The following is a 27,061-nucleotide window of genomic DNA, read 5'->3' as shown; positions in this document are numbered from 1 at the left end:
CAATCCTAATAGCAATATCATAATTTGACATATTGGTGAAAATACCTCCTTTTCGATCGATGAGCTAAAGGGGCTCTACAATTAATAGTTCATAATACAACACTCGTTGAAGGTTTTGCAAATGGGATAGCAAGTTAAGTGAACTTTATATTGAGAGAAATTTCAAGATTAAGCACACTTGAGTCAAAGTAGTATTGAGATGGGTATCTAATAAGAAGTGCCAACACTAAACTCCTATAAGCATCACCTAGATGCAATGAGTACTAAGTGGACCATTCATTCCCATGAGAGATGGTTTCATGTAAACTATACTCATGAAATATGGGTCATTGAGTTTGACTCAAATATTATGCAATTGAATTCTGATAGTTGTATCATAATTTGACACAATGAAAAATACTTTCTACTTATCACTTTATAAGATAAGGGGCTCTATAATGAATGGTCCATAAAGAACAACATTTGTTAAAAGTTTTGCTAATGGGCTAGCACACTAAGTGGGTTGATCTTGGGGGAAGCTCCATAGTTTAGCACCCTCAAGTCAAAGCGATGTGAGAATGTGTAAACTCTTGGAATGTACTAATGCACTAATGCTTCACCTAAATGCAATGAGTGTTAAGTGTACCATTCATTCTCATAAGACTTGGTTTTGTGTGAATTACTACTCATGAAATGTTTGTTAATGAGTTTGACTCAAAAACAACAGAGTTGAATCCTAATAACAATAACATAATTTGACACACTATAGAAAATGCCTCCTTATTTATTGAAAATAGTAACAAAGGATGTGTTGCTTTAGTATTTCAATGGTTGTATTCAGCAACAAGTTCGCAAACCATGAGAGGTTCCTTTTCCTCAAGCACGGTGTTCATGAGTATAATTTAATACTTCACCCAAAAGAAATCAATATTGTAGACTTCAGCCACATGATAAAACTTTTAGAGGGCATTTTTTAAAGAACTTCAGTTCAGCAAGGTCTACAATCCTTAGATATTTTGGTTTGTCCTAATATTGTAAGTTAACTGACCAAGTTACTCCTTCAATTAGCATCATGAAATGATACACTTTGAAACCTCATGTTAGCCACTAAAGGTAGTACAAAAATCGATTGAAAACTATTGCAGGCTTGAAATTCTAACATGCGAATTGGGAAACATTGCCTTATGCCTCGTAGAAAACATTTGACAAAGTAGCTGCACATGATAGTTAGATGCAAGAGCTCAGCAGGGACATTTATTTTAAAGTTCTATAAAAAGTCCCACTGTGGTAGCACCTGGTGAAACCTATAAATATATTGTCAACATCATAAACTGAGCATGGGCAATGCTATATATCATTTTCTTCATCCTCTGCAAAGGGTTCCAGAAACAAGATCACAAAGGCATTTATTGCCTAAATCAGTAATAGCTATCCATTTGTACCATTACTTATATGTTATTATTCTATAATCTAAATTCAAGAATTGAAAATGGCAACGATCAAAATATTTGTCCATAGTTACACCAGAACTTATCATTCACACATGCCAAAATGATTCAACACATCAATTTGATTCCGACAAAACAAATGCTCACATCATCTTTCACCAGTTGTACGGGTCTAAAAACAGAATTAAAAAACTTGTCCCATGGAAAGAAAATGATGCCTAATTATCAGCACATCTTGGAACAAAAGTAAAAAATTCTCAATGGTGAATAAGAATGGGAAACATAGTCAACAACTGGGGAGTGGCCTATGTCAGCCCTTGTAAAATGGATCTTGGCTGTGAATGGTGACAAAATGGAATCCATTAGCATATAAAGATTTTCCAGAAGCCAGAAATAATCATTCAACATTATGATGAAGGCTTTTGACAAGCACTAAATAGTTGCCAGCTGATGAATGCCATCAGTAATGATGAAAATAATTCGAATCCAACAACCTTTGGGAAGTCCCATCCCAGTCCTCTCCGCAAGTAGCTGTAATAACATCAACACAGCTTATTCAGAATAATCAAAATGGCTGCAAATGCACATCATACGTAGTACTAGATAAATAATAGTAACAACAAAACATTAACCTTTTGGATTCTGTGTGTCTACCAAATGCTTAAGGATATTTAGAGTTCTTAGCTCCATTTTTTTAATATTTAAATCTAGACAGTTGAAGCATCTTTGTAAATTAATGAAATTTTCTATGATTTTCATTATGTACTCTTCAATAATGTATTATAGCTTCCCTTCAGTCTACCAAACCCAGAAGAGTGAATCGCCAAAACTTGTACCTTGCCATCCAAAAACATATTTTGACCAAGTGTCTGAATGGCAAAGTTTTGTTTTATTAACTTTAAAAAAAAAAAAATCTTCCTTCCAAAAAAGATAAATTCTATAATATAGTGGGTGTAAGTCCAAAGCTAGATAAATTGCTGACAGACTAGTAATCAAAATGAAATTGCCACATACAAAACAACCGGAATGTGATACAAGAAATGACAAATCACAATAAAAATCAATAAACTGTCTGACAATCCTGTTTTCATGGGAGAAATTAAGCATATCAGAGCTAGATTAATTAAGTTAACCACCAAAACTTAAATCTAACTAGCAAATCCGCAAAGACAATGAAATATAATCAAATCAACAAAATACGAAATATAAACTAGATGAACCCCCTTTGTTGATCCAATAAGCTTCCATTTTTCTTCTCAATTATCATGGTTGATTGGCTCTCAATGTTGCACTAGGAATCTTACATAAGAGTGACAATAATTTCAAAGATAGTGGTTATTGAAAATGGGGGGTTGATGCTCAATTTATAGATTTCAAATGGAAAGATTAAACAGTTGAGATGTATCTAGGAACTGAATTGATCAACGGTTGAGATCAGTTGAGTCAAAATTGATTGAGTTAAACTCATTTGATTGATCAGTGAACTGGATAGATGAGCTTGTTAAAAAACGCTGATTGAAAGTTAGAAAAAGGTGATTGGGGAGTTAACTAAGTTAACTGATTAATTGACTAAATTAACTGATTAGTTGACTAAATTGATTGCCCAATTAGAAAATGGTTATTGACAGTTAGACTGAAAGTCAGTACCAGTTAGGATTTTGACATGTGATGTAGGAAATTGATTTAGAATTGCACTTGATTATTTAAATTTGCATTTTCAAAATCATGAAATGAAATGCACATATTATTGAAATTAATCGAAATTAGAATTTGGGGAATTTTGAATTTTTGATAAAAATGAGTTAGTTAATTAAATTATTTAAAGAAATTATTTAATTATTTAAAAATTGAATTTAATTAAATAATAAAGAATACTTAATTGAAAGTATCAAATTGCAATAATGAAATAACAAAATTAATTAATTAATTTTAAGAAAGAACGGTTAAATGATTAAATGATTAAATGATTAAGATGGAAATTGAATAATTAAAGAAGATGAAGAAATATTAATTGGAAGAATAAAATTAATAAGCTTCCATTGTTCTTCTCAATTATCGTGGTTGCGTTGGGAATCCTGCATAAGAGGGACACAATAATTTTGAAGATAGTGGTTATTGAAAATGGGGGGTTGATGCTCAATTTATAAATTTCGAATGGAAAGATTGAATAGTTGAGATGTATCTGGGAACAAAATCGATCAACGGTTGAGATCAATTTTGACACATCCCTATTAACAAAGCTATATAAATTAACAATAAACAAGTAGCCAAACTGAAACCACACATAAAGAACTCTGAGTTTGATACACGACATGACAATCCATGGTAATACTCAATAAACTGACTGACTACCCTACCCCCAGTCTTCATGTATACAATATTAACAGCAAACCTAATACTACTCCAATCATTGTATGGAAAATCACACAAAATAGAAAAACAACATATGTGAACTATTCTTGACAATATAATATATTGCAGACAGAGTCATGACTCATATCAGATGATCTTATTGGGCACGGTTGAAAGGATTGATTCGATATATATAGCCTCCAAATGCATACTGAAAGATCTTATTTTAACCTCCATGTCATCATAGTGGCCTCTGTACTCGTGGAAAAGTATCAGGAAAGTTCAACAACAAGATGTAAATATTAATCGTCTGCTAAGGTTAAAGTATCCAGAGAGTAAGTAAAAAATCATATTAAAGTGACAATTAAAAAAAAAAAATTCTTTCAGGGATTCCATCTGAACGAATAAGCATTCCATGTGTGTCCTTGTCATCTCTAACAAGATTGTAATATCAATGGCAAAATTTTCTGTGACATAACCTGTACTCCACAGCATATAAGTAAACAAGCATTTTTATGTGAAAATCAAAAGCAAGTTTCTCTTTTGCAGATTCCATTTGTAGGAATAAACATTCCATAGCTGCCCTCATTTCATCTGTACCAAGCTTGTGCTCCAGAGCAAAATTAAACAACTATTTTTATGTGACAATCAAAGTAAACTCCTTCGTGGATTCCATTTGTGGGGATAAACATTCCATAAGTGCCCTCACTTCATCCATGCAAGTCAATATGACCAGCAAGATTTCTCAGACATTAGCATCATGAAATGACCAAGAGGCGCAAGCAAGCATTTTTATGTCAAAATCAAAGCATAGAGCAGAAGGTTACATGAAGTGACCAAGAGGCACAACAATGTCACCCATGCGAAGATACAGCAAGAAGAACCATTAAACTTCTTGGACAACTCTCCCACTTGAAGTTCGACTACAAATGAACCCATCAGCTCAACCTGTTCCATCAGTGACTAATTTGACTTCGGTTGAACTAGTAAGAAAAGTTTAGCGAATTCCTCACTATTAACAGTTCCTACAACTTGCAGAGGTTGATAAATGCATATAGAGTCTAGACTCAAAATGAGGTATCTTTTTTATACTGCATAGCTTTTTGAGAAAAACCCAAATATGCATAAATATAACACTTCAGAATCTCAGATAACTCCCTTACGCTGTTTTTGACCCTACAACAACACTGCATTTTCATGCTATCAAACTGTATCTGAATGTTTATCCAATGATTTTCAGATCAAATAGCATACACGGTAATATAAATATGACTGAAACATATCAAATTACAACTTTTGAAGATATACAGAAAATTGTAGCCACAATTAGAAGTTCTTGAAATTGTAAAAGGTGGTCATAATGCCACCTTAAATCATCTGAAACCTTTATCTCTGAAGTAATGTGAATATTTCAGCATTAGTTCAAATGAATGCAGCCTGATCTTATTAGGAAGTATCTATCTACAGTAATTTGATTTTATAAGAATGGTGAAGAGGATGTAACTGTCAAATTATTCTGTATAGATATTTCACCAAGCATTACAACAAACCAATTCAGCAACCAAGCAAGTTTGTATAAGCCCAAATTTATAGCAATTAAATTTTCAGTCAATTCCTCCAACTTCACAAAGTCTATGTTACAAACCACCAAGCAGAACACAGTTAAACCATCATTGTTGAATATTTACAACAAACCACTTCAGTAACCAAGTTTGTATAAGCCCAAACTTGTAGAAATTTAATTTACAGTAAATTCCTCCAACTTGACAAAGTCTATGTTACAAACAAGCAAGTGGAACACAATTAAATCATCACTGTTGAATATTTACAACAAACCACTTCAGCAACCATGTAAGTTTGTATAAGCCCAAATTTACAGTGAATTCCTCCCTTCACAAAGTCTGTTACAAACCACCAAGTAGGACACAATTAAGTCATCACTGTTGGATAAACTACCCCCAAAAACTACATGTAAATGATATACTGACTAATTTTAAACCCCTGAATGGATAAGGATTGACAATTCATGTTGATAATAGCTATTTTTAACAATGATGGTAGCATTTTCTCCTGTTTTTCTCTTGAAACAATGATGAATTGTACTCTCCCATTATTGGCTTAAATTTTTGGTTTCTCTTTTTGTATAGCTGCAACAAGGAAGTTTCTGACATGCAATAAGAAATAAATTTTAGGAATAATTAGCATTGCAGGTTATAATCTGAGTTGAGAAATTGGGATTTGAAATAAACTTTATGCAGGTTACTTTGGTTTGAGGATGCCAAAAAAATCTCTAGATGGCTAAAGAAAACCACATGAACAGAATGAGGAAAAATTATTTCCCTCTCACAAACTCTGTTTTTTAAAGTTGCAACTTCCTTGCGTGTTTCTCTCATTCTTATGTGTTCACTTCTGAACCATGAACATCACTTGCAATTTGCAAACAACTAAAACAAGAACTTCGTATGGCAACTGGATGTACATTTTCTGTAAACAGCATGCTTTAAATTATTATCTAATTTGTGCTTTTCATAAAGCTTTTTCCTCAGACTCATATATTGTGTTTCTTCTGGTGCTCCAACTGAAGAATATGTTCCCAGTAATTAAAAAAGTTCTTGATGCAAGAAACTTTAATTGTTGAGAAAATATCAACGCATTAGGCTAACAGAGATAGAACCAGAGAGGAATAGATGTTGTCCTTCTCTCCCTAACACTGTTTATTTAGTTGCATCTTCCTTGTGTGTTGCTTTCATTATTAAATGTTTGCTTCTGAATGATGTAGACCATTTACCAACAAGTAAAACAACAATTTCATATAGCATCTGGACATTATGTGTTTTCTGTAAGCCACGCCTCTTAAATTACCATGTCTATTCTGGCCTTTTGATAAAGCTCTTTACCCTGCCTCGTATATTTGGTTTCTTAATTTCTGGTGCAAAAACTGAAGAATTTGTTCCCAGTGTTTAATAAGGCTATTCATGCAAGAAGAATTAATTGTTGAGAAATATCAACAAAAACCTTATAATAGATTTGTCAGGTTTTAAATTTTGTTTGTCTTAAATCCTTAACAAAAAGTGGTCTGTGCCAACAATATTGATAATCAAATATCCATGTACCTCTGATTCCCAACTAAAACTCCAAAGTTCTGCGTTTGGCATAACAACTATGTAAATTCTTATTATGGTTATGATTCTATGAAATGTTTAACGCAAAGGTTGTTCTTAATTTCATTGAAGCTTCTAAATTAAGGTAGCTTAGAAACTACTAATTAGCATCAAATTTTCCAAACATATGCACACTCACTAATAGATTTACTGAAGTTAATGATAATCAAAATAACAAACCTTATAATAGAAGGCATAGTTGCCAGAACACCGGCACTTGCATATATGATGGGCACCAATGTCTTGGGTTTATTCTTGCGAAGCCACATTAATGATCCTAAAGCTGCCAGTGATACAGTCAGTACCTGTAGCCAAGTAACAAATATGTCAGCACACATGTAGCACCATATATGAAAAATAGAAGATAAATGAAACAATAAAATATATACATCAAGAAACTAACCAACTTGAGGGAAACGTTATGGATTTATTGATTTTAGAACATTTCTAGTGACTGCATTTTCATCAATGAGAAAGAAAACTGAAATGGAGAAAAGCATACCAAATTTGCATTTGCCTCCAGCCCTTGAAGAAGGTAATCCCAGGTAAACTCTAGTCCTTTTGCTCCAACCCAGAGAGGTGCCAATCTGTGTAATAGTGAATCGGCAAATGCCCACCCTGTGTCAAGAAAAGATTTTATTCAACTTGAAATTAAAGAGAATATAAAAGATATTTTGCTTAATATTTTTAGAAGTACAATTCTTAACCTGCAAACTTAAGTCCAAGAAAATAAAATGAAAGACATTAATATTATGCCAGAGACCACTCTAAACTCTAACACACTTGAATACTTCCAAAGTCAAAAATGTTACTTGCAACTTGAAATTTGAGTAACTCAAGGGACGTGGATTGTCATGCTTGCTTATTAATACCCTTGGACAGTAAAGATGACAATAAATCAAGCTTGATTATTAAACCTTTCTGAACTAAACCTAAAAAACTGATGGTGAATTGTAGAAATCCATCTCTCATACCTATAAGTGCCCAAAAATGAACAGGCCAACATGGCAAGCCCAATGATGTCTACAATCTAGAAAATAAGCTGACAAGGCATATAAATGCAATATACCATTTGTTGAGCATCTACAGCTCCCCAAGTGTTGCTTATGTTTGCCAGTTGTCATTGGTTAATTTTTAAAATGTTGGTGTGGCTTAAGAACTGCATTTTCCACCCTTAATTATGAGTTCTCTGCTTGGCTTAGGCCATGGCAAATTTTTTACTAGTAAAGTGTCATCTCTGCATAAAGCTACAAACTCATCCAATTTCTCAGAATGTGTGATCAAATACAAAACACAAGTTTCCCTTCAGTTCTTCGTCCAATCATGACCAGTTTAGATCTGCCAATCATACCTTTGGTTCCAAACTATTAGGTATTTTATAAATAAGCCAACTTTTGTCATTTCGTGGACTTTGAAAACAAAAATGCTACAGCTCATTGTGAAGCATTTTTTCCTAAACCACTGTTTAATTGCAGATCAACCAGCTATTGTTCAGCCATTATCAACCTTGTCAACACCCTTGTCTCATTTTTTGAATCCATGCCCTGCTTTGCAGATAGACTATTGTCCGGCTATCACAATAGAAAGAAGCATTTGTATCTTGAAGCTCTAAGGATGCAACTGCCAATGTCAAATTTTGCTTTTGCACCTGAAGCAATCTAGCTCCAGGTACGGAGGATCTGTTTTAATTAGATTTAGATTTCCTTTTAATAGTTTAGAACAGATTGTTTGAATTAACAAAGATTTAGTTTGTTTGTTACCTAAAAATCTCTTCATTCATCTCAGCTTTTCATATCTTCTCTATAAGCAACACAAACATAACAAAATAGAAGAAATTGCCCTCCAAGAGGATTTTGCCTCTGGTGTTTCTTGGAAAACCTCAAAGATTTCTAGAGAAAGGTTCTCTTAGGAAACACTGGGATTTTTCTCAGTGGACATTAGTTTATCCTCAACAGCAATTTTCGAAATTAATTCAACAGCAATCCTCCAACATTAATCAAATAGAAGAGCTTCAAATCAAAATGTTTTTCTATTTATATTTCAAAAGAAGCAATTTATTTCTTTGTTAAAAAAATGATTTGTTTGTGTGTCAGTATAATATTGAATAAAAGCTTCCCTGCTGATTTTGCTTATATTGAGAAGATTGAAAAGAGGAAATCAGTTTTGTCTCTTGCATTTTTTAATGCTTCTGCATAAAACCTAGAAAAAGCAAAGTTCTTATTTATAGAAATATTAGATAGTTGCATTCACTTAATTGATTGATTTTATTAGAAATGATTAGAGCACTTTGAAATATTTAGTTTAGCTATTGATTATTTATCATTATTTAACTAATTAGTTATTTTATTGATTTATCCCAAATAACAGAAAAACAAAACAACCTGCAAACTCACTCAGTTTTATTATATCACTTAAACTATATTTATCATTTTATTCACTTAATTAAATTAGTCTATTTTTCTCAGTTAAAATACAATATATACATTTGTCATTTTACAAACTGCTCAAATAATTCAAATCAAAGTATTTCAAACCGTTTAAACAAGAAGACCACCATCTCAACAGATCAATCAAAGACATCCAAATCTGCAAGTAAAACACATACATTCAAACACCAAACGAACAATCTTAATTAGATTTTACGTGTCATGGGTTGCAACCAAACCTTGTGAGAAAGTTACAAAAGGAGGTTTCATCTATTTCCCTTGCTGTTTTCCTTGAATAGCTCAACATTTTGAAAAACTGTTTGACAAACTTGACCATTCAAATGACTTAGAATTCCACTTCAACCGACAGTTCAACCAACATTACATTTATTATTACCTCAACAATAAACCATTCAAACAAACTAACCAACCAAAATGACCTGTCATGCACCCACCTAAACCACCACTTGATTTATTTCTCAATAGACACCAAATCATCTGAACATATTAACATTTATGTGTGCACCCATTTTAGGGCATATAGTACCAAAAATTCAAAACTAAGCTCTGATACCAAATGTAGGAAATAATATTAGTCTTAACAGAAGAATACTTGCATAACGAAACAGAACCTAAACAATTCAACAAAAAAATAAACACTTAAACATAAGATTTATTTTGGGAAATTCTTTCAGGAAAAAATGCAACAAAAAATAACCACTCTGTATGTATTCACAATAAGAGATTTGCAATACAATGAAAGAATTTGCAATATGTAAGTTGAGGGAACCTCATCAAAATGAACAAATATCGTAACACAGAAATTGGATAATCAGATACACAGCACAGACATAACTACTGGAAATCTAAATGCTGCATGTGTAAGCTTAGAGTTTAGATAAAAACAAAGAAAGCAACACACATGGAACTGTCATTATGAATGTTGACATCTATTAAATAAAAGCATAATTAGATTTATTTTACTTAAGGTAATTTCCAAGGCTTTCAAGTTTTACTGTAAAGAATAAACAATTAAGGAAATGTTTTATGTTGGATAACATTTGAATTTTATTATTTAATCTTAATAGAAAAGTATATCATTTTGACAAGGTTTTCATATTTTGACAATTTTATTTACCATTCTGAAGTTTTTCTATTCATATAAGTAAACTTGCAGTGAAATTCAAACAAAAATGAGCTAAGCATTCCATTTAATAAATATATAATTGAAGAATAAAGTTAGATTAAATAATTCTTATCATATCCAAAGTTTAACTTCCCAAAATTATCCTATTAGATCAAACTGAAGATATGGCTTCTTTGAGTACTCTCAATTAGAATAGAAAAAATAGTCCAAAGGATCAAGATAATGTCAAAATTAATAGCCCTAATTTAGAATGTCCTAGAGTAAACATTACTCACCAAGTCCAATCGCTTGGAATTTGTGATTCTGAGATATATTTCTGTGTGTCAATTGTGTGAGTGCAAAATACAGACCAGCCACATCAATGAATCCTATGAATGCCTTTAACAGCTCCTGCGAAACAAATACAATGGTTTTAAAGGAATATTACCTTTCATGATCACAAGTTATATCCTACACTTAACATTTTTCAGAGGATTTTGGCATCCCTTAATGAACAGTTGTAGCCAGAGAAACTCTTTGTCAAATTCTAAGCTTTACATTTAAATCAAAACAATATCACATTCATTTGTGTGCAGATTATTATATAAAAAGAAAATTACAAAAGTGATTTGAATCTATTTACAGATAATATAACCTATCGAGAATGAAAATAATATACTGATTTTTTTTTCAATTGCAATTAACTCAACAAAAATGAAAGAAGGAAACAAAAATTATTAATGCCCACAAATGATCAAAAGTAGGTCAATGGGAATCAATATACAACAAAAAGTTCTAGGAAGAGAAAATCCTAGAGAGGCCCAAGAAGGAGAAACAACAAAAGCAAAAACAAAAATACAAAACAGATCTGTACCATTATCACGTGTGGTCAAGCCAATACATATAGCCAAGTGAGGGCAACATGATTCCCAAAGAGCACAAGCTGCATTTTGAAGAGTTAGGACACAAGTCTTATTGAATATATTTGTCCTAATGAGGTATTCATTAGTGTCATCATCAATCACTATGAAAGAACCAATACAAAATCTGATAGTGCTCATTAGGGAGTGTCTAAAGGCTGGGAGGCCCATCTAAGGAATTTTAAGAGAAAGCAAGGCACTCCTAGAATTACACTTAACATACAAAGCCCATGTAACGCCATAGTAATGAAGAAACTTGTAACATGCATTTGTCTTTGTGGCTAAGGGGTGGCCAAAGAGGAGTAAATCTATGTCACTAAGGAGCCAAGTAACACTAGGAGAAAGAAGCAAAACCACGTTGCCAAGGGGAAACATGTTGGAGCATTTGAGTAGAAGTGATAAGCTGTGAGAAATGTTGTCTCATAGGTCCATCCATGTTTGTGTGTTAAGTAGTAGTATCCAAAGGTAGTTTAGAGCAATTAGTCTCCTAGATTTGTTGGAAGGAGCCTTAGGGCTCTATTATCACAAAAGCTTGCAATCTTGCTGAGCTATCAACTCAGCAACCTTGTGAAACATGGAAACAACCCTACAGTGTGGGACCTTGCGCAAGGGGGTTGAATCTCCGGAGAAGGCCGACTTCCTTCTCAATCCAAGTGCAGGGGTTAAACCAACTCAACACTTTAAAACTAATTCCTAAGCCTATCCTAACAACTTGCAGAGGTAAAGGGAAGAGAGAATGCTTGAAATAGAAGGAGGTGATGCACCAAGAAGAGATTGTTCCTCTCCCCATCGAGATGACACAAAGAATTAACTGAAACACCTAGGAGATGCACAAACTTCAATTGTATGAGTGACTCCAACGCATGTATGGAGGTTAGAATTCGCTAAGTGTCAAGAGGGGAGAAGGATTCCCACAAGTCACACTCAAAAAACAAGTTAACACAGCATATATGGGGAGAAAAGCCACAAGACATACACCTATGATGAAGGTAAGAAAACATACACAACATACATAGGTTGAAAGAAGGCAAGAATGGTGATTTTCAATTAATTATAAGGTCAATGGCAAAACTTACAGTTGCATAAATGCAAGATAAATACAAGAGAAGTGGGAGAGCATGGAATAGCTCAAGCCAGTAGGGAGAGAACTCTTTACAATGAGGCTTAACAGCCTTTATATAGAAAAAAGGTTACAAGGGTGATCATGACCCCTGCATGTCAGTCTGGAAGTGCATGCACTTGACTTGTACATGCAAGCAACCTAGCCATATCACAAAGGGCAATCCTGATAAGGTGGATTGACTGACCTTCCAAAGTCAGAGTATGCAGTCATGACACAAGTCACCAAGCATGGCCTCGTACCTCCCTTGATGGAAACTCTGCCAAAAACATTAAATGCACCCTTGTGGCTCCACAAAAGAAAGTGTACAAGTCACCAAAATTGTCGGAGCATTTAAAGCCTTAAGTGTCGATCACGCCATCCGAAAGTGTTGCCAACCGGGAAGAAGTTTGGAAAACTTCGGGGCCTGGGTCACCGAAGTTGGAGAAACTTCAGAGACTTGGGTCACCGAAGTTGGGAAAACTTGGGAACTTGGGAACTTCAAGGTTCTGGAGTTCCGAGGTTGAGGAAGAGAAGACCAAGGAACTTCAGAGACCTGGATCACCGAAGTTGGGGAAACTTCGGAAACCTGGATCACCGTAGTTGGGGAAACTTCAGAGACCCGGGTCACCGTAGTTGGGGAAACTTCAGAGACCGAGGTCACCATAGTTGGGGGAACTTCGGAGACCTGGGTCACCGAAGTTGGGAAGACTTGGGAACTGGGGGATCCGGCAAGACAACACTTCATACTTCATGATTCCATTGTTTTCTCCTTGATCAACTGAGGCAGCGGTGGTCCATAGAACATATCTCTGATCGGGTCTCACTGATGGACCAAGGGTGTCATAAAATGACAACAAATCCCAATGTACGCATTTCTTGATGACCCATAAAATTTTGACAGACCCGAAAGAGTGTTTTGAAAAACCCAGAAAATATTTTTCTAAGAATGGTTTTCCAAAAAACCCTATCCACAGAAAAATACTAAAGGTTCATAAAAACCCTAGGCGGCACAAAAATGGTGATCGCAAGCTAGAAAAACCTGTCGCGGTATACCAATCGCAGAGAAGAAGGAACCCTAGCCAAAAAAAAAACTCCACGCCCTGTTGTCACCATTAGAAAATCACAACACAAAATCACGAAGAAATCAATGCGGGTGACAGAGACCCATTGTGGGAAGAGAGAGAAGGGCACGTGAAAGAAATTTCTCGCCGTCGCGAACAAAACCGAACCACAAATCGTGCAAAAAATCGCGAAATAACTACAAAAAATCGCGAGCAATGAACAATCTCGATGCGGAACTCTCACAGGCGCGGAAACACAGAAGTGCACGCAAAAAAGTAATCGCAGGAAAACTCAGAAGTTGTGGAAATAATTTCCGACGCGAAATGCAAAAGACAGCCTACAAAAAACCGACGCGACCACGAACACAGGCAATAGAAAAGATTTCGACATGGATCGAGCTCTCTAGTAAAATACAAACGGATCGTGAAAAAAATCATGAGTACGGAAAAAACCTAGGCAGATTTTTGAAAAGATGACTAAAATATGATTCAAAAAAAAAAGGGAAAAATAAAAATCTTTTCGATAAAATTATATGCCTAAGCTCTCATACCATATTACACAGGTAATTGGTAAATAATTGAATGAATTAAATGAATGATCGAAAGATCATTTATAGAGTTACAAGATCAATGTTTCCATAAAGAAACAATCGACAATTGAAGCAAAATTAGAAACATCTAATATTTACGATACTTTCCAATATTGACCATTAATAATTAATAACTAAGATATTATTCTAATAAAATGCTCCAAGCAGGTTGTTGTTCTATTCCTACACATTTGCAAGTGTTAGTTTATTGTCAAAGAGATCGTAGAGTAAGATTTTTTCAAAACAAGTAGGTTTTTTGTTTCACCTTCACTTTTTTTAACAAATGAACTCTCTTGTTTTGTTTTGTATTTTTTTTCTTTTTGGTTTGTTTCGAATGTGTTGTTTATTGAACTTGTTATCGTAGGTTTTAAAATGACAACTATCTCTAGCTCTAGGAGCCAACCTTTCTTTTAAACAAACCCACACTCTCCCCTTTGAAAATATGTTGAAATGGTACAACTTCCAAGCAACAAAGGTTACATGTATTTGAAGTCACTGCAAACTAAATTATTCAAGCTCATACAGTTGAGTGAAAGCCATTTTGCACTTTAACCCTAACCAAGGCATCAAATATTGTCTCAATGCCCCAAATGTTAAAGGCCTTCTTTCAAAGGAACATGTCTTGGTATACATTGAAGAGCAAGCAAAAGCAAACCAAGCAACAAGGAAAAAAGTTGTAACTCATCCTTTGCTGAAAACTAAGAAAGGATCGAAAGGGATGAAGGTCCCTCCATTGCCTTCTCTTCAACCTAAGGCCATCCATTTTTGTCCATACTTGAAGAATGACCTACAATCTCTACACATAAGAGATCAAAGGGACCATTGGAAACAACATTTCACAATGAGCCTAGAGAGATTGGTGTTCAAGACATAGCTAGATGTGTCTGCGAATTGATTAACATTCAATGTTGTTTGCTCACCATATTGGCAAAAAATGGTAAAATCAATTAATGAGGCTCCAATGTGGTACAAGGGCATGGGTTATAAGAAGAATCCTACTACCTTATTGAATAAAGAGGTGAAATATGTACAAGACTGACCTGCAATCTCTACACATAAGAGATCAAAGGGACCATTGGAAACAACATTTCACAATGAGTCTAGAGAGATTGGCGATCAAGACATAGCTAGATGTGTCTGTGAATTGATTAACATTCAATGTTGTTTGCTCACCATATTGGCAAAAAATGGTAAAATCAATTAATGAGGCTCCAAAGTGGTACAAGGGCATGGGTTATAAGAAGAATCCTACTACCTTATTGAATAAAGAGGTGAAATATGTACAAGACTCCTTGAAGGCAATAAAGGATTCATGGGTCGAAACAGGGGTGTCCATCATATCTAATGGATGGAAAGATGCAAAAAAATTCCCATTGTTATTGATTGCAGTGTCCCCTAGGGGCAATGTTTTTGAAAGCAATGGATTGTTTAATAGAGTTGAAGGATGGTGCATTTATTGATAGCATTTTTTAAGCCATTGAGGAAGTGGGCCCTAAAAATGTTGTGCAAGTTTATAACAAACAATGCCAAAAATTGTAGGGTTGTTGGGTTATTGGTTGAGGAACGTTATGAGCACATTTTTTGGACACCATGTGTTGTCCACTCCCTCAACCTAATGCTACAAAAAAATGGCAGCAAATTGAATGGATCAAACAGGTGTATGTTGAGGCCAAAGGGATCCAAATGTTCATCACTGTCCACCATATGTCACAAGGTATATTTAGAACATTCTTGAGATTGGAGCTGCTAAAGGTAAATTAAATATTAAATATGTTTTACTTTAGTAAACTTTTTAATTTTATTTTATTTTAATTTTGAAATAGGTTGCTAAGACCGTTTTGCTTCCAACATAATTATGTATAATTTTTGAAGGTTCGTGAGGTATAAACTAACATGGTAATTAGCCCAAATCGGTCCATATGGAGACGATCTAGCCCTAAAAGGGCAGCAAAGGTTAAGCAAATGATCCTAGATGATATGTGGTGAGATTGTGTTGAGTATCTCCCCAATTTCATTGAACAAATATTGAGCATGATTTGTTATACTGACATGGATAGGCCTTATTTGGGTGAGGTATATGATGGCATCAACTCAATGATTGAGAAGATAAAAGTCATCATAAATACAAAAGAGCGAGATCCTGAAGAAAAATTCTTCAAAGAACTACATCAAATCATGTTACAGAGATGGAACAAAATGAACACTTCATCGAATCTTCTTGCCTTTACATAGAGTCCCAAATATGAAGGTTACTAGCTCCTTTTTGTTGGCACAAGAGTTCCCCCATATAGAGATCTTGAAGTTGCTTAAGGGTACAAGGCAGCACTTTGCAAACTCTTTGGTGATCATGACATGTGGGATGCAATAAGGGCTGAGTTCATGGATTTTGCAAGCACAAACGATTGTGGTCTTTACGCTCTTTACGACAAGTATAGGGTTGATGTTCATGGTTGGTGGTACTTCCATGGAGAATCACATATGAACCTACAACTTCTTCTGATCAAAATTTTATCACAAGTTTTATTAGAAAAAAAATCTTTAATCTTCTAAATTCTATTTATATTTAAATTTTATCATTTAAATTTTTTAATTTTGTAACTCTTGACTCTAATTTTGTCTTGATAGGTTGCACATACTCCATCCACTCCATAAAGTGCAATAAACTACACTCAAAAAAGGCAGAGGACTCGATGTTTGTGCATTCAAACTTGCAGCTCCTTACACACAAAGAAAGTGCCTACAAAGGGGAAACAAAGAAGTGGGATATTGAGCCAGAGCGTATTGAGTTGGATGCTTCCATTTCCCGCCTTGCTGCAATTGAAGTTGATGATGACTATGAGCCACCTAGTGAGAATGAGTGTGATCATCTAATATGGAGGATGATATTTTTGATAACCCATATGATATTTGATCAATGATAGCTGATTGTTGACACTTGACATTATTGTTTTTGAACTTAAATATATATCATGACAATCGAGTTTGACTAATATTTGACTATTAATATGGTGGTGTCTTTTGTTATGTTATTTGATTATTAGTATGGTGTGTATTTTGAACTTAATTACTATTGCAAATATGTATATATTTTTATTTATATAGGTCTTTGTATGGACAAAGCCAAAACAAACCCAACCCAAAAACAAACTTGCCTGAACCTGCGAACCGAATCTGAACTAATAAGTTAGAAGGATAGGAATACTAACGCACTACAAAAGCATCCTCCCGTAACGTCCCCTTGTTGAAATAGGATTTATTACTAAATAATAATGATAATAAATTAAAGTATAAAAGAACAAAATAAAATTTAATATAATTAAAATTTAGTTAAGTTTAATGAATGGTCAAAAGGCATGAAATGAAAAGTTGCGACTCCCTCAAACATGAGATATAAAAGGGAGAGAAGAGAACTTCATTTGGGGAGAAAAAGGTAGGAAGGAAAAAAGAAGGGAGCAAAGGAATTAAGCATGCATTAATGGGAAGAAGACAAGGAAGTGACCCTTCCAAAGGGGCACCAATGATGAAGGGTTGTGACTCTTTTGAATGGTGGTAATTGTGAAAGGTTGTGACCATTATGAAGAGGTGTGACTCTCCCTCACATTGGAGGATATAAAGGGGAGAAGTTTTCATTTGAGGAGATAAAAGAAAGGGAGATCAATTTGAGAATAATATATAATTATCAAGGGCAACAATGAAAAGTGGTGACTCAATTCTTATGAAAGGTGGTGACCCTTCCACCAATAAACTATAAAGGAGAATTCATTTCAAGCATTGAAGGGGACTTATCAATCAATGGAGGAAATCAATACAATTAACATCAATTCTCCTAAGAGAGCAAAGAACCTTCAGCAATCAAATACAGATCAAACCATTCAGTAATAGCACTCATCCAATAGAGCAGCATTCAGCTTTCAAAGAGGGAAACAACATCGAATTGAATCTGTCCAAATGACCACAGCAGACTGAAAATACATAACCTGCAATAATTCTACAAGTATAGTGGTCAAGATTTAGTGTCCTCCCAAAAGGGGACATTACACCTCCACAATACTACCCGGAAGACAATAAACAATTTAACTATAGAGGAGGAAGAGGACGCGAAAAGAGTAAATGTGGGAGAGATGATGCAACTTGTTACAAGTGTAGTAAAATTGGTCACTTTGCCACAGAATGTTGATCTGAGAAGAAGAAGAATTGAGCATTTTGTTGCAATGAAAATCATGATTTGTTCAGATGTAAGAGGGCACAACAATACTTTCAGAATGCCCCACCAAATTCCAAAAGTGATGACCTGCAAGGGGATAGAGGAGCAAGCATGATCAAAAGAATTCTTCAGCAGCAAGGCGTTAGAGGATGTCACAAAATAGATATGATTGGTATCAGATACATCAAATGGAGAATACTCTGAAGAAGAACATCAACAGCATATGAGAACCCCAAAAAACAAATAATCAAATAACTAAAGGATAAAGTTGCAGTATTTAACCCACCAAGGGGCAGATACCGAGAGGAATAAGAAGATAGTTGAAGAGATTACTGAAGAATCTGGTCCAGAAGAAGATGAATATGATTAAATCCAGCCTACTAAACAACATGATAAAGTAGTAGAAAATGCTATACAAACTATAATACAGCAGCAGAATGAAGATGTAGCTTGATTTTCAGAAGAGGAAATACTCATACTAAAGAGCTTAGCCTCTCTAGCTCAACAAAAAGATTTGTTGGTGTAGTTGAAACAATCGGATAAATATTGGAACAAACAGAAGGAACCGCAAATCAACAAAATCACAGAAGGCTAGAATTGGAAGAATGGACCTCTATCAATCAATGCACATCTCAATAATGTCAAGTTGAAACATGTTATGGTAAACTTGGGTGCAGACATAAACATCATTCCAACAACCACTTGAGAATGACCAGGTCAACCCAAGCTAGTAAAAAACCCATTTAATGTAAGTCTTAACAGTGAATCAAGAATGGAAATACTAGGCACACGGAAGAATGTATGAGTGAAAACACAGTCCTAAAATAGCTAGCAGATTCAAGGTAGTAAAGATGAAGGAACCGTTTAATACATTTAGGGCACTGTTAGGCCTGAAATGGTTTGTAAATGCCAATGGCATTCTAGACTAAGGAAAGAAGAAATTTCCTTTGTGGATGAAAATAGGGTATTACACATCCCCCTAGGAGATAGAGAAAATAGAGCTTATTTAGAAGAAGTTGCTCAAGACAACAGTGAAGAAGACCATGAATGCACAAAATCCTTGGTTATATTACGAGGTCATGAATGCACAAAACTACTCCTACTACTACACTGCTGATCAATGTTTTTGTTTTGAGTGATGTGAGAATGGTATGTGGTTTTTAACCAATGCCTATTCCTTAGGCAGCAGAGTCATGGTTCATAGAGAAGAAACAAACTAGAACCAAATAACATGAATTTGTGTGTTTGCATACAACAAAGATCATAAAGTTGTATTGAAAAAATACTTATTAATCTATAATAGAACTGCACATATCTATATATAAAGAGAGAAAGATCATTACAAGCCTCGCAATGTTTTCATAATGTCATTACATTCATCTAGCCCAAAATTACATCCGTGCCAACAAATGTGGCAAAGCAAAATCCCTTACAACTAAGAAGCCCTCCTTGATATAGACATACCATCGTGGAGACATTCTGCAATAAGATCCACTTGCAATATTAATCTCCTTTGATTCCACATGTTTGTACTTGACCCAAAAGAACTTGACTAGCATCTATGGCTGCCCTACAACACACTAACAACTTTTTGGTGTTTGAAAAAACACAGTCGAACCAGCCTCCTTGAAAATAACTAAAACTCTTGCTTTAACACCCACAAGGTGTCAACCCTAACCCATGGCATTGTAGTAGCACCATATCTACAACTAAGGGTCAATCCTGCCCAATATGTGCATCTTAGATTGAACAGGATTAGCATTGATTGCTAGTAGTTGAGTGATTGTTCTGCAATAATGGCAAGTAGTTGGGACCAAACCTAGGTGTGAAGTTTTGGAACCCAAACATATTTTCAAATTTATGTTCTTTAAGTCCATGCTAGGTGGAAGATGCATTATTGGTGTCTCAAATCATCAAGAGAGTAGGTGGGAGACGTATGCCAAGCAATACCATGTATGAACTTTATGGACATCGAGACGAATTTTGGGGATTTTGAAGTGCAACTACACCTTTGCAAGAGTTTGCCACTAAATCGGACTTAGCAAATTAATCTATCTAAATTACACTTGCAAGAAAAACCATCTCAATCGAACTTATGGGAAAAATCATATCAATTGAACTTACAAGGCAACCCATCTCAACCAAACTTGCGATAAAAACAATCTCAACTAGCAAACTTCACAATTTTTTGGTTCCTAATTCGGAAGAAAAGCTTTGATGATGATGTCAACATATGGACAAGGTGACATCATCATGGACTAGGATGGACGATGGGATGCCATCCTGATGACGTTAATAGGGTTGTAGATGTCAACAAAGTATGACTTGCAAGAAAATGCAACTAGATTAGTTTCGCAAGGAAGACCAACTGAACCGGATAAGAATTTACTTTTGAAAGGTTCAATTCAATTGGTTAATGGATCTCCACAAAAGGGCTAATGATGAAATGGTGATGGAAAGATGATGTCACGATGGCATGGCCTGCGCAATTTTCAAGGTGAACTGGACTTAAGTTCAAATGGACCCCAAACATCTGCAACACTTTAAATTTAGTTTTATAAAAGTTCAGATGCAGAAAAGGCTAAGTGAAGCAAACAAGTCACTTTCAAAAGGAGGAAGTTCAAATGGGTGACTTCCCACAAAAGGCCTTCATGCGGAAAGGTCAACAGAGCCAAACATGAGAGAAAACGCAACTAAACTGAAACCAACTACATTTAACAAAGGCAGTTCAGTAGATATTGGTAAATAGATTTGTCAATACAAATATGCCTTCAAGAATGACCCTCTTCACCCAAAGAAACAGTGACAACTGTTCCAATAGTTGGACAGATTGATATGGAATAGTGATCTTCCTTTATGTTTGAGAGGGGCAGCTCCCTCGTATGATCAAATTTGGTGTTTTTGTGGTATTTTAACCAAAAATACCTAAGGTAAAAAGGAAAAAACTAAAGAAGGATGGCTAACACTAACAGAAACCCTAGTTATAGACACCAACACCAACACCAACACAGTTTCGCAAACTCAATGAAAACTAAACAAAACACATCACAAAACTAGAAACTACTTCCCAGATTCAAATAATAAATCGCATAATAATGTCTATGATACTGTAACAATAATGGATGAATAGAATGCAAATCCCAGCATACAAAGGGGTAGTCATGAATAGCATTTAAATCAAGATACCGAGATTGTAGTTTTAATTCTTTAAACATATTGCACGCCGTATAGGTACCCCAACAGATAACCAATGGCTTTCCACAAATGACATGGAGAGATTACTGATTCAAAATACGAGAAATCAATAATGATAATCCAGAAATCCATCTAGAACACACGAACCAAATGCAACCTTTATTATCCTTTTGAAATAGTACAACTTCAAAAACAACTCTGGACAAAGCTCAATCTAGCAACCCTCTGTTTGCTCTCAGTTCTTCTCTATATCAAAAGAAAAACTGAAAGAAAAACGGAACCCTTTTATATTGGAAAACATTTCTTTTTATAGACTCCCAGCTTATAACTAACAATTAAATGCCTTGCAACTATTACTTTTAAGACTCTACAAAATGTTTAAAATATTACAAAGCCCTTTTAAATGAGCATACACTATCAGCTCATTAAAAAGAAATGTTTTACAAACTTATAAAACTGATTTGAAGATAAAATGTTGGGTCATTAAAATTTGATGGCCATTTCTTTTTATAGACTCCCAGCTTATAACTAACTATTAAATGCCTTGCAACTATTACTTGCAAGACTCTACAAAATGTTTAAAATATTACAAAGCCCTTTTTAATGAGCATACACTATCAGCTCATTAAAAAAAAATGTTTTATAAACTTATAAAACTGACTTTATGATAAAATGTTGGGTCATCAAAATTTGATGGCCATTTGACTGATGCTGCATCATGTTGAACAGTTTGCATATATTTATTATTGACTGTAGATATTCATTTGCAGATATGGTGGCAGAGAAATATTTCTATTTCTTTCACTTTCACAACATTAAGTAAATGCCTTCAATCTGGAAAATATCCAGCTGCCCTTCATCTTCAAAGCCAGTTTCCACAAGTTTACATAAGAAACTATACCTGTGGATATGATTTGTCTTCTATCTTTCATCAATTTCCTTATCATTTGAAACTCGCCCCACTTGCCCAGTCATATTCTCCACTTCGGTTACAAAAGCAATAAAGAGATCACAAGTACTTCCACATGAACAGTTCTTATGGTCATACTTCATATACTTCCTATAACAATTGCAACTGGTTAACTCCCCATCAAATAAATCATCTTCTGATGATGCATTTGCATTGTAGCTGTGTGAATCATAGCATCTACAATTCTTGGTGCTTTTATTCACTCCCAAAAGGTTTATAATCCTTGTTGATGCTAGAAAATTAGGATTAGAACTAACATCATGCTTAATCCCACTTACTTTTATGTCAATATCCGGAGTCTACTGCAATAGATGCTAGATAATCTGACACACATTCTTCATCTTGCACCATAGAGATATTTTTACTACAAATAAATGCAAAAGTGACTTCCTGAATGCCCACAATACAAGCTTGAGTTGAGCTCTGGGCTATCATTTTCCCGTTATTGTGTCTAGAATAACTGAATTGGCATCACAATATGAATAATTTAAGTTATGCAACTCTAATTCAAAAGATGGTCTGCAATTAGTGCACTTGAGACTCTGATTTGTAGCGGGAACTAGCAATTGATCTCTTAAAGAGCAACAATTGCTAACTTCAATAGGTTCCAACATCTCTGCACTCTTGTGGTTCATGAGTGCTTGTTTGATAATCAACTTATACAAAATGCAATCAATAAAAAACTTCACTACTGTATTTTCTAATGAGCACCAATGCCTTTAAATGGTGGCAGGATCCAAATAATTATAGCAAGAAACACTAACATCTGATGTACATATCTACAAGTGCACTACCCACAAAGATATCTACTTCACATCCACCTTTGATTACATATCCATGAATCATCCTTCCATCTTGTTGAACTCCAAAGTAAGCACATTGCGAGAGAACACTCATCGTCGTAATGGAATCTGGCTATTTGCATTTCATGAAACACCTTCAGAGCCTCCTTGTAACATCTGTTGTATACATATCCACTAATTATTGCACTGCAAGAAACAAAATTCGTATCTGGCATACATTCAAGCAATTCCCTTGCAACCTCATACTCTGCATTTTGCATATTTCTGTATTAGAGAGAAGTCAAAACCAATTTCCTCACGATTGTTGCTTTAATCTGTTCACCAAAAGTACAAGTAAAAGAATTGGGGGTTCAAAGCTACTAGATTCTTAAGCTCAAGACAAGAATTTTGCAGCCTTTTAAATAAATAAATAAACTTAAATGCGAGTTAAAATTTGTCTTCAGGCTGAGAGGATACTAGTGTAGGTTTAGGTGTTTAGCCTTATGCCTGCTCAATGCCTTTGATTGAAAGTTTCTAAAAACTTTTCAACAAATCCATTTTGTGCATATACTGCAATCTCATTGCATTCGATGAGGCAACCACTCTTTGAGGCATTCTGTCAAACAATTCTTACGATGTTTATGCTTCCTGTTATGCCTTGATGAATGTCCATATGCTGTCCAAAGCTCCCATACCGATATGGACATCACAACATGCCATTAGACTGTATTTCTGTGAGGGATTCTGTTAGTCAATCGTGCAATCTATTTGTGTCTTCATATTTTATATATGAATCTGCCAGGGCACTTAAAACTACATCAGCTATTTGCATTTGCTTGAAGTTTCTAAAGCCATTTCAACATATCCATTATGTGCATAACTTAAAATCGCGCTGTACCCTAAAATCATGTTTCCTTGAGACATTTTGCCAAAGAATTTAGGTGCAATGACCCTGTTTCCAAAATTAACATACATGTCAACTAGGGCTCTAACAAACACACTGCATTTCAAGCCATGATTTCTCACAAAAATCCCCATTCCACTTTGCTTTAATGGGTTACCATATCCTACCACAATAACAATGGTGTCCATGAGAGCACATCTTCAAGGCCCTCTACCAAATAGTTCATGTGCATAAATACAGGGGACGTGAATAGGACATTTGCAACTAATTGGAACTTTAGGGAGAATGGAAACATTTCGAAAAGTTTCAAGTTCCTAACAATATTCCGAAAATGTCAACAAAATGCCTTATCAGGGAAAAAGGAGGTTCCTCGTACCCTGAGAACCTCTGAAAAGTTCCTAATGATCATAAGACCTTCGATAAATGATTTTAAATGCCCCATTTTTCAAAAGTGCTATGGGGACTTTAGAGTCTTTAGGAACTATCAAGGATTAGACATCTATCAAGGACTGAAATGGGTGAAACCTCAAGAGTTCAGGGTATTTTAGGAACTAAAGGAAATTATGAAGATTTTCATACGATTTTTACATTTTAAAATGTTAATAAAGTAAAATGGCAAAAAACACTCCGGCAATGTGAAACTTTTACAAAGAACTTTTTAAAATCCAATCAATACTCTAGCTTCTGACATTTGAGTTTTCAACTCAAAGAAATGTCATAAAGAAAAATTATCAAGATTCCATCAAACTATCTAAACTCGCAAACCTTGCTCCAAGAGGCACACAACAAATCTGCAAGCAGGGTCAACGAAGATTTATGCATAACTTCCACTCGGATCAGTATTTTATCAATAAACATTTCCACGGTGCATATAATGGTGCTGTAAACCTCCCTACAAAACCATTTTGCTCCAAATGCTACAAAACTTCAAATTTAATTGTTTCCATAAATTTTCTCATAGAAAATTGAAGTGTTAAAATCTCTCAAACCAAAGGCATCTTGACGTGCAAACTTGCCACATTAGGAAAAATAGCCCCAAGAACATTACCATAAAAGGATTTTGCACCATCTTGCACAGATTTTGAAATTCAATTGTTTTCATAAATCTCAATGGATTAGATAACTGCCCAAAGTATTTTGACTGACAAATGGTAAGAGACTCAGCATGTTAGGATAATTAGGGATTCTTTAACTAGGAGGTACTTAACACGAGGGTTTAGGCACAAAAGTTTAAAATTTGACCAATTTAAAAATGGGGCTAACAGTACCAAGCCAGGTTTCCACAAAACAAAGACATACTGTTTTCCTTTGTAATTCTTCCTTTTGTAGGGATTTCTAAGTGGACAGGTCCTTGCAAGGAAATCAAAATGAACCAGACTTGGTTCAGTTGGGAGGGTAAAACCCGTGAGCCAACTTTTGACACACTTTAACTTATTTCAATAAACTTCTTGAACATTTCCTATCCCTCTTGAGCAGCACTTCAACATGGGGGCCCAACTTGGAGATTTCTCAAATCAATTATGAATAATGGGTCACAAATGACCAAAACAACACATGGAAAATGAAAGGACTCAAGAAAAAAAGGGCACTACAGATTTGAGTCCCAACAAGAACAACATCATCAGCAAAAAGAAGTATGGTTATAACCACCTCATGTAAAATACAACCATCATCCATATGAGTATAATGCCAAAGAAACTCCAGCAACTCATCAACATAAATGTCAAAGAGGGTCACTAGGAGAGAAAGACCCTTGTTTGACTGCAATGGTAATGGTACTCTTCAGAAAGTCAAAAAGACCATGAGAAGTATGGAACTGTCCATTAAGCTTCTCATAAGACCCCCAAGCTGCAATAGTGAGAGAATCAAGAATACCAACATCATGCATCCTCCAGAAAAGCGTCTTGGAACCAAGTCAAGGGCCTTCTTGAAGTCTATAAAACAACAAAAGACTCCATTACATCATGGTATACTCTACTTGAAAAAAAAAGTGTATGACCCCATGGATAGTTGTATTCAAATCCGCTAAACTTCATTAAGCTCCTCTAGCAAACATTCTAAACTACCAGAAATATTCAATGCACACTGCACTGAGAAAATCAGAGCTCATAAGAGTTTATATTTATGACTGACATGGAAGAGCAAATGAAGCTAAAAATAAGAAACAAACATGCAGAGGAAAGGAAGGGGAGGGCCTATTTCAAATCTTCTCCTTGGTAGTACTCAATGTAATAATCAGAGATTAACAAAGAGTTTATATTTATGACTGAAATGGAAGAGCGAAAGAAGCTAAAAAATAAGAAACAAACATGCAAAGGAAAGGAGGGGGAGGAACCATTTCAAATTTCAACTATGGTAGTAATCAATGTAGTAATCGCTGCAAAATTTTAACAGCCAAATCATGGGAATTCGTAAACAAGCCAGAATTTAAGGAAAGTCTAGAAAGTTCTGTATTTCTACCTGCCTAATGTAATAAACCTTGGGATTCAAATATCACAACTTTTGCAGGCAATTTACTTTAACAAAACATGTGATTCTACCTGATAAGGATCAAAGTTGTCATTATCCGATACTTGGAGGAAGGTTGCAAGACAGACAAGCTGCACAAAAACACAGAATTGTTGGACATAAATTTTATTTCAAGAATTCTATTTGTTATATACTAAAAGGATATCCAATGATTGTTATTAGCCTTTTCTAGAAATCTTAATTCTTAATGCAATTTCCCACATCAATATTGAATTTTTTATCACTGATGTAAGTAATTAGGAATTAATATTTATAGAAGTTTGACAATGATTTCATCTCCATATAACATTTATCTTTCAAAAACTTTAACTG

At 34.8% G+C, this 27,061-nt stretch overlaps 1 protein-coding gene across 1 annotated transcript in view; it reads right to left on the bottom strand.

Annotated features, from left to right (window-relative positions):
- Positions 1 to 1,531: 1,531 nt before the first annotated feature.
- LOC131077566 (uncharacterized) overlaps positions 1,532 to 27,061 on the bottom strand; it is a 54,753-nt gene continuing 29,223 nt past the window's right edge. The window contains exons 3-7 of the mRNA XM_058015094.2: positions 26,761 to 26,820; positions 10,789 to 10,903; positions 7,443 to 7,558; positions 7,121 to 7,245; positions 1,532 to 1,958 (exon numbers count right to left, since the gene is read on the bottom strand). Coding sequence (XP_057871077.1) covers positions 1,835 to 1,958; positions 7,121 to 7,245; positions 7,443 to 7,558; positions 10,789 to 10,903; positions 26,761 to 26,820 — 540 coding nt within the window. The 3' untranslated portion in view covers positions 1,532 to 1,834. The remainder of the gene's footprint in view (positions 1,959 to 7,120; positions 7,246 to 7,442; positions 7,559 to 10,788; positions 10,904 to 26,760; positions 26,821 to 27,061) is intronic.

The sequence above is a fragment of the Cryptomeria japonica genome, chromosome 6 (assembly GCF_030272615.1).
Source record: "Cryptomeria japonica chromosome 6, Sugi_1.0, whole genome shotgun sequence".
NCBI classification, from domain to species: Eukaryota; Viridiplantae; Streptophyta; class Pinopsida; order Cupressales; family Cupressaceae; genus Cryptomeria; species Cryptomeria japonica.
Note: the sequence above shows the minus strand (reverse complement) of the source record. Positions and strands in the feature narration are given on the sequence as shown.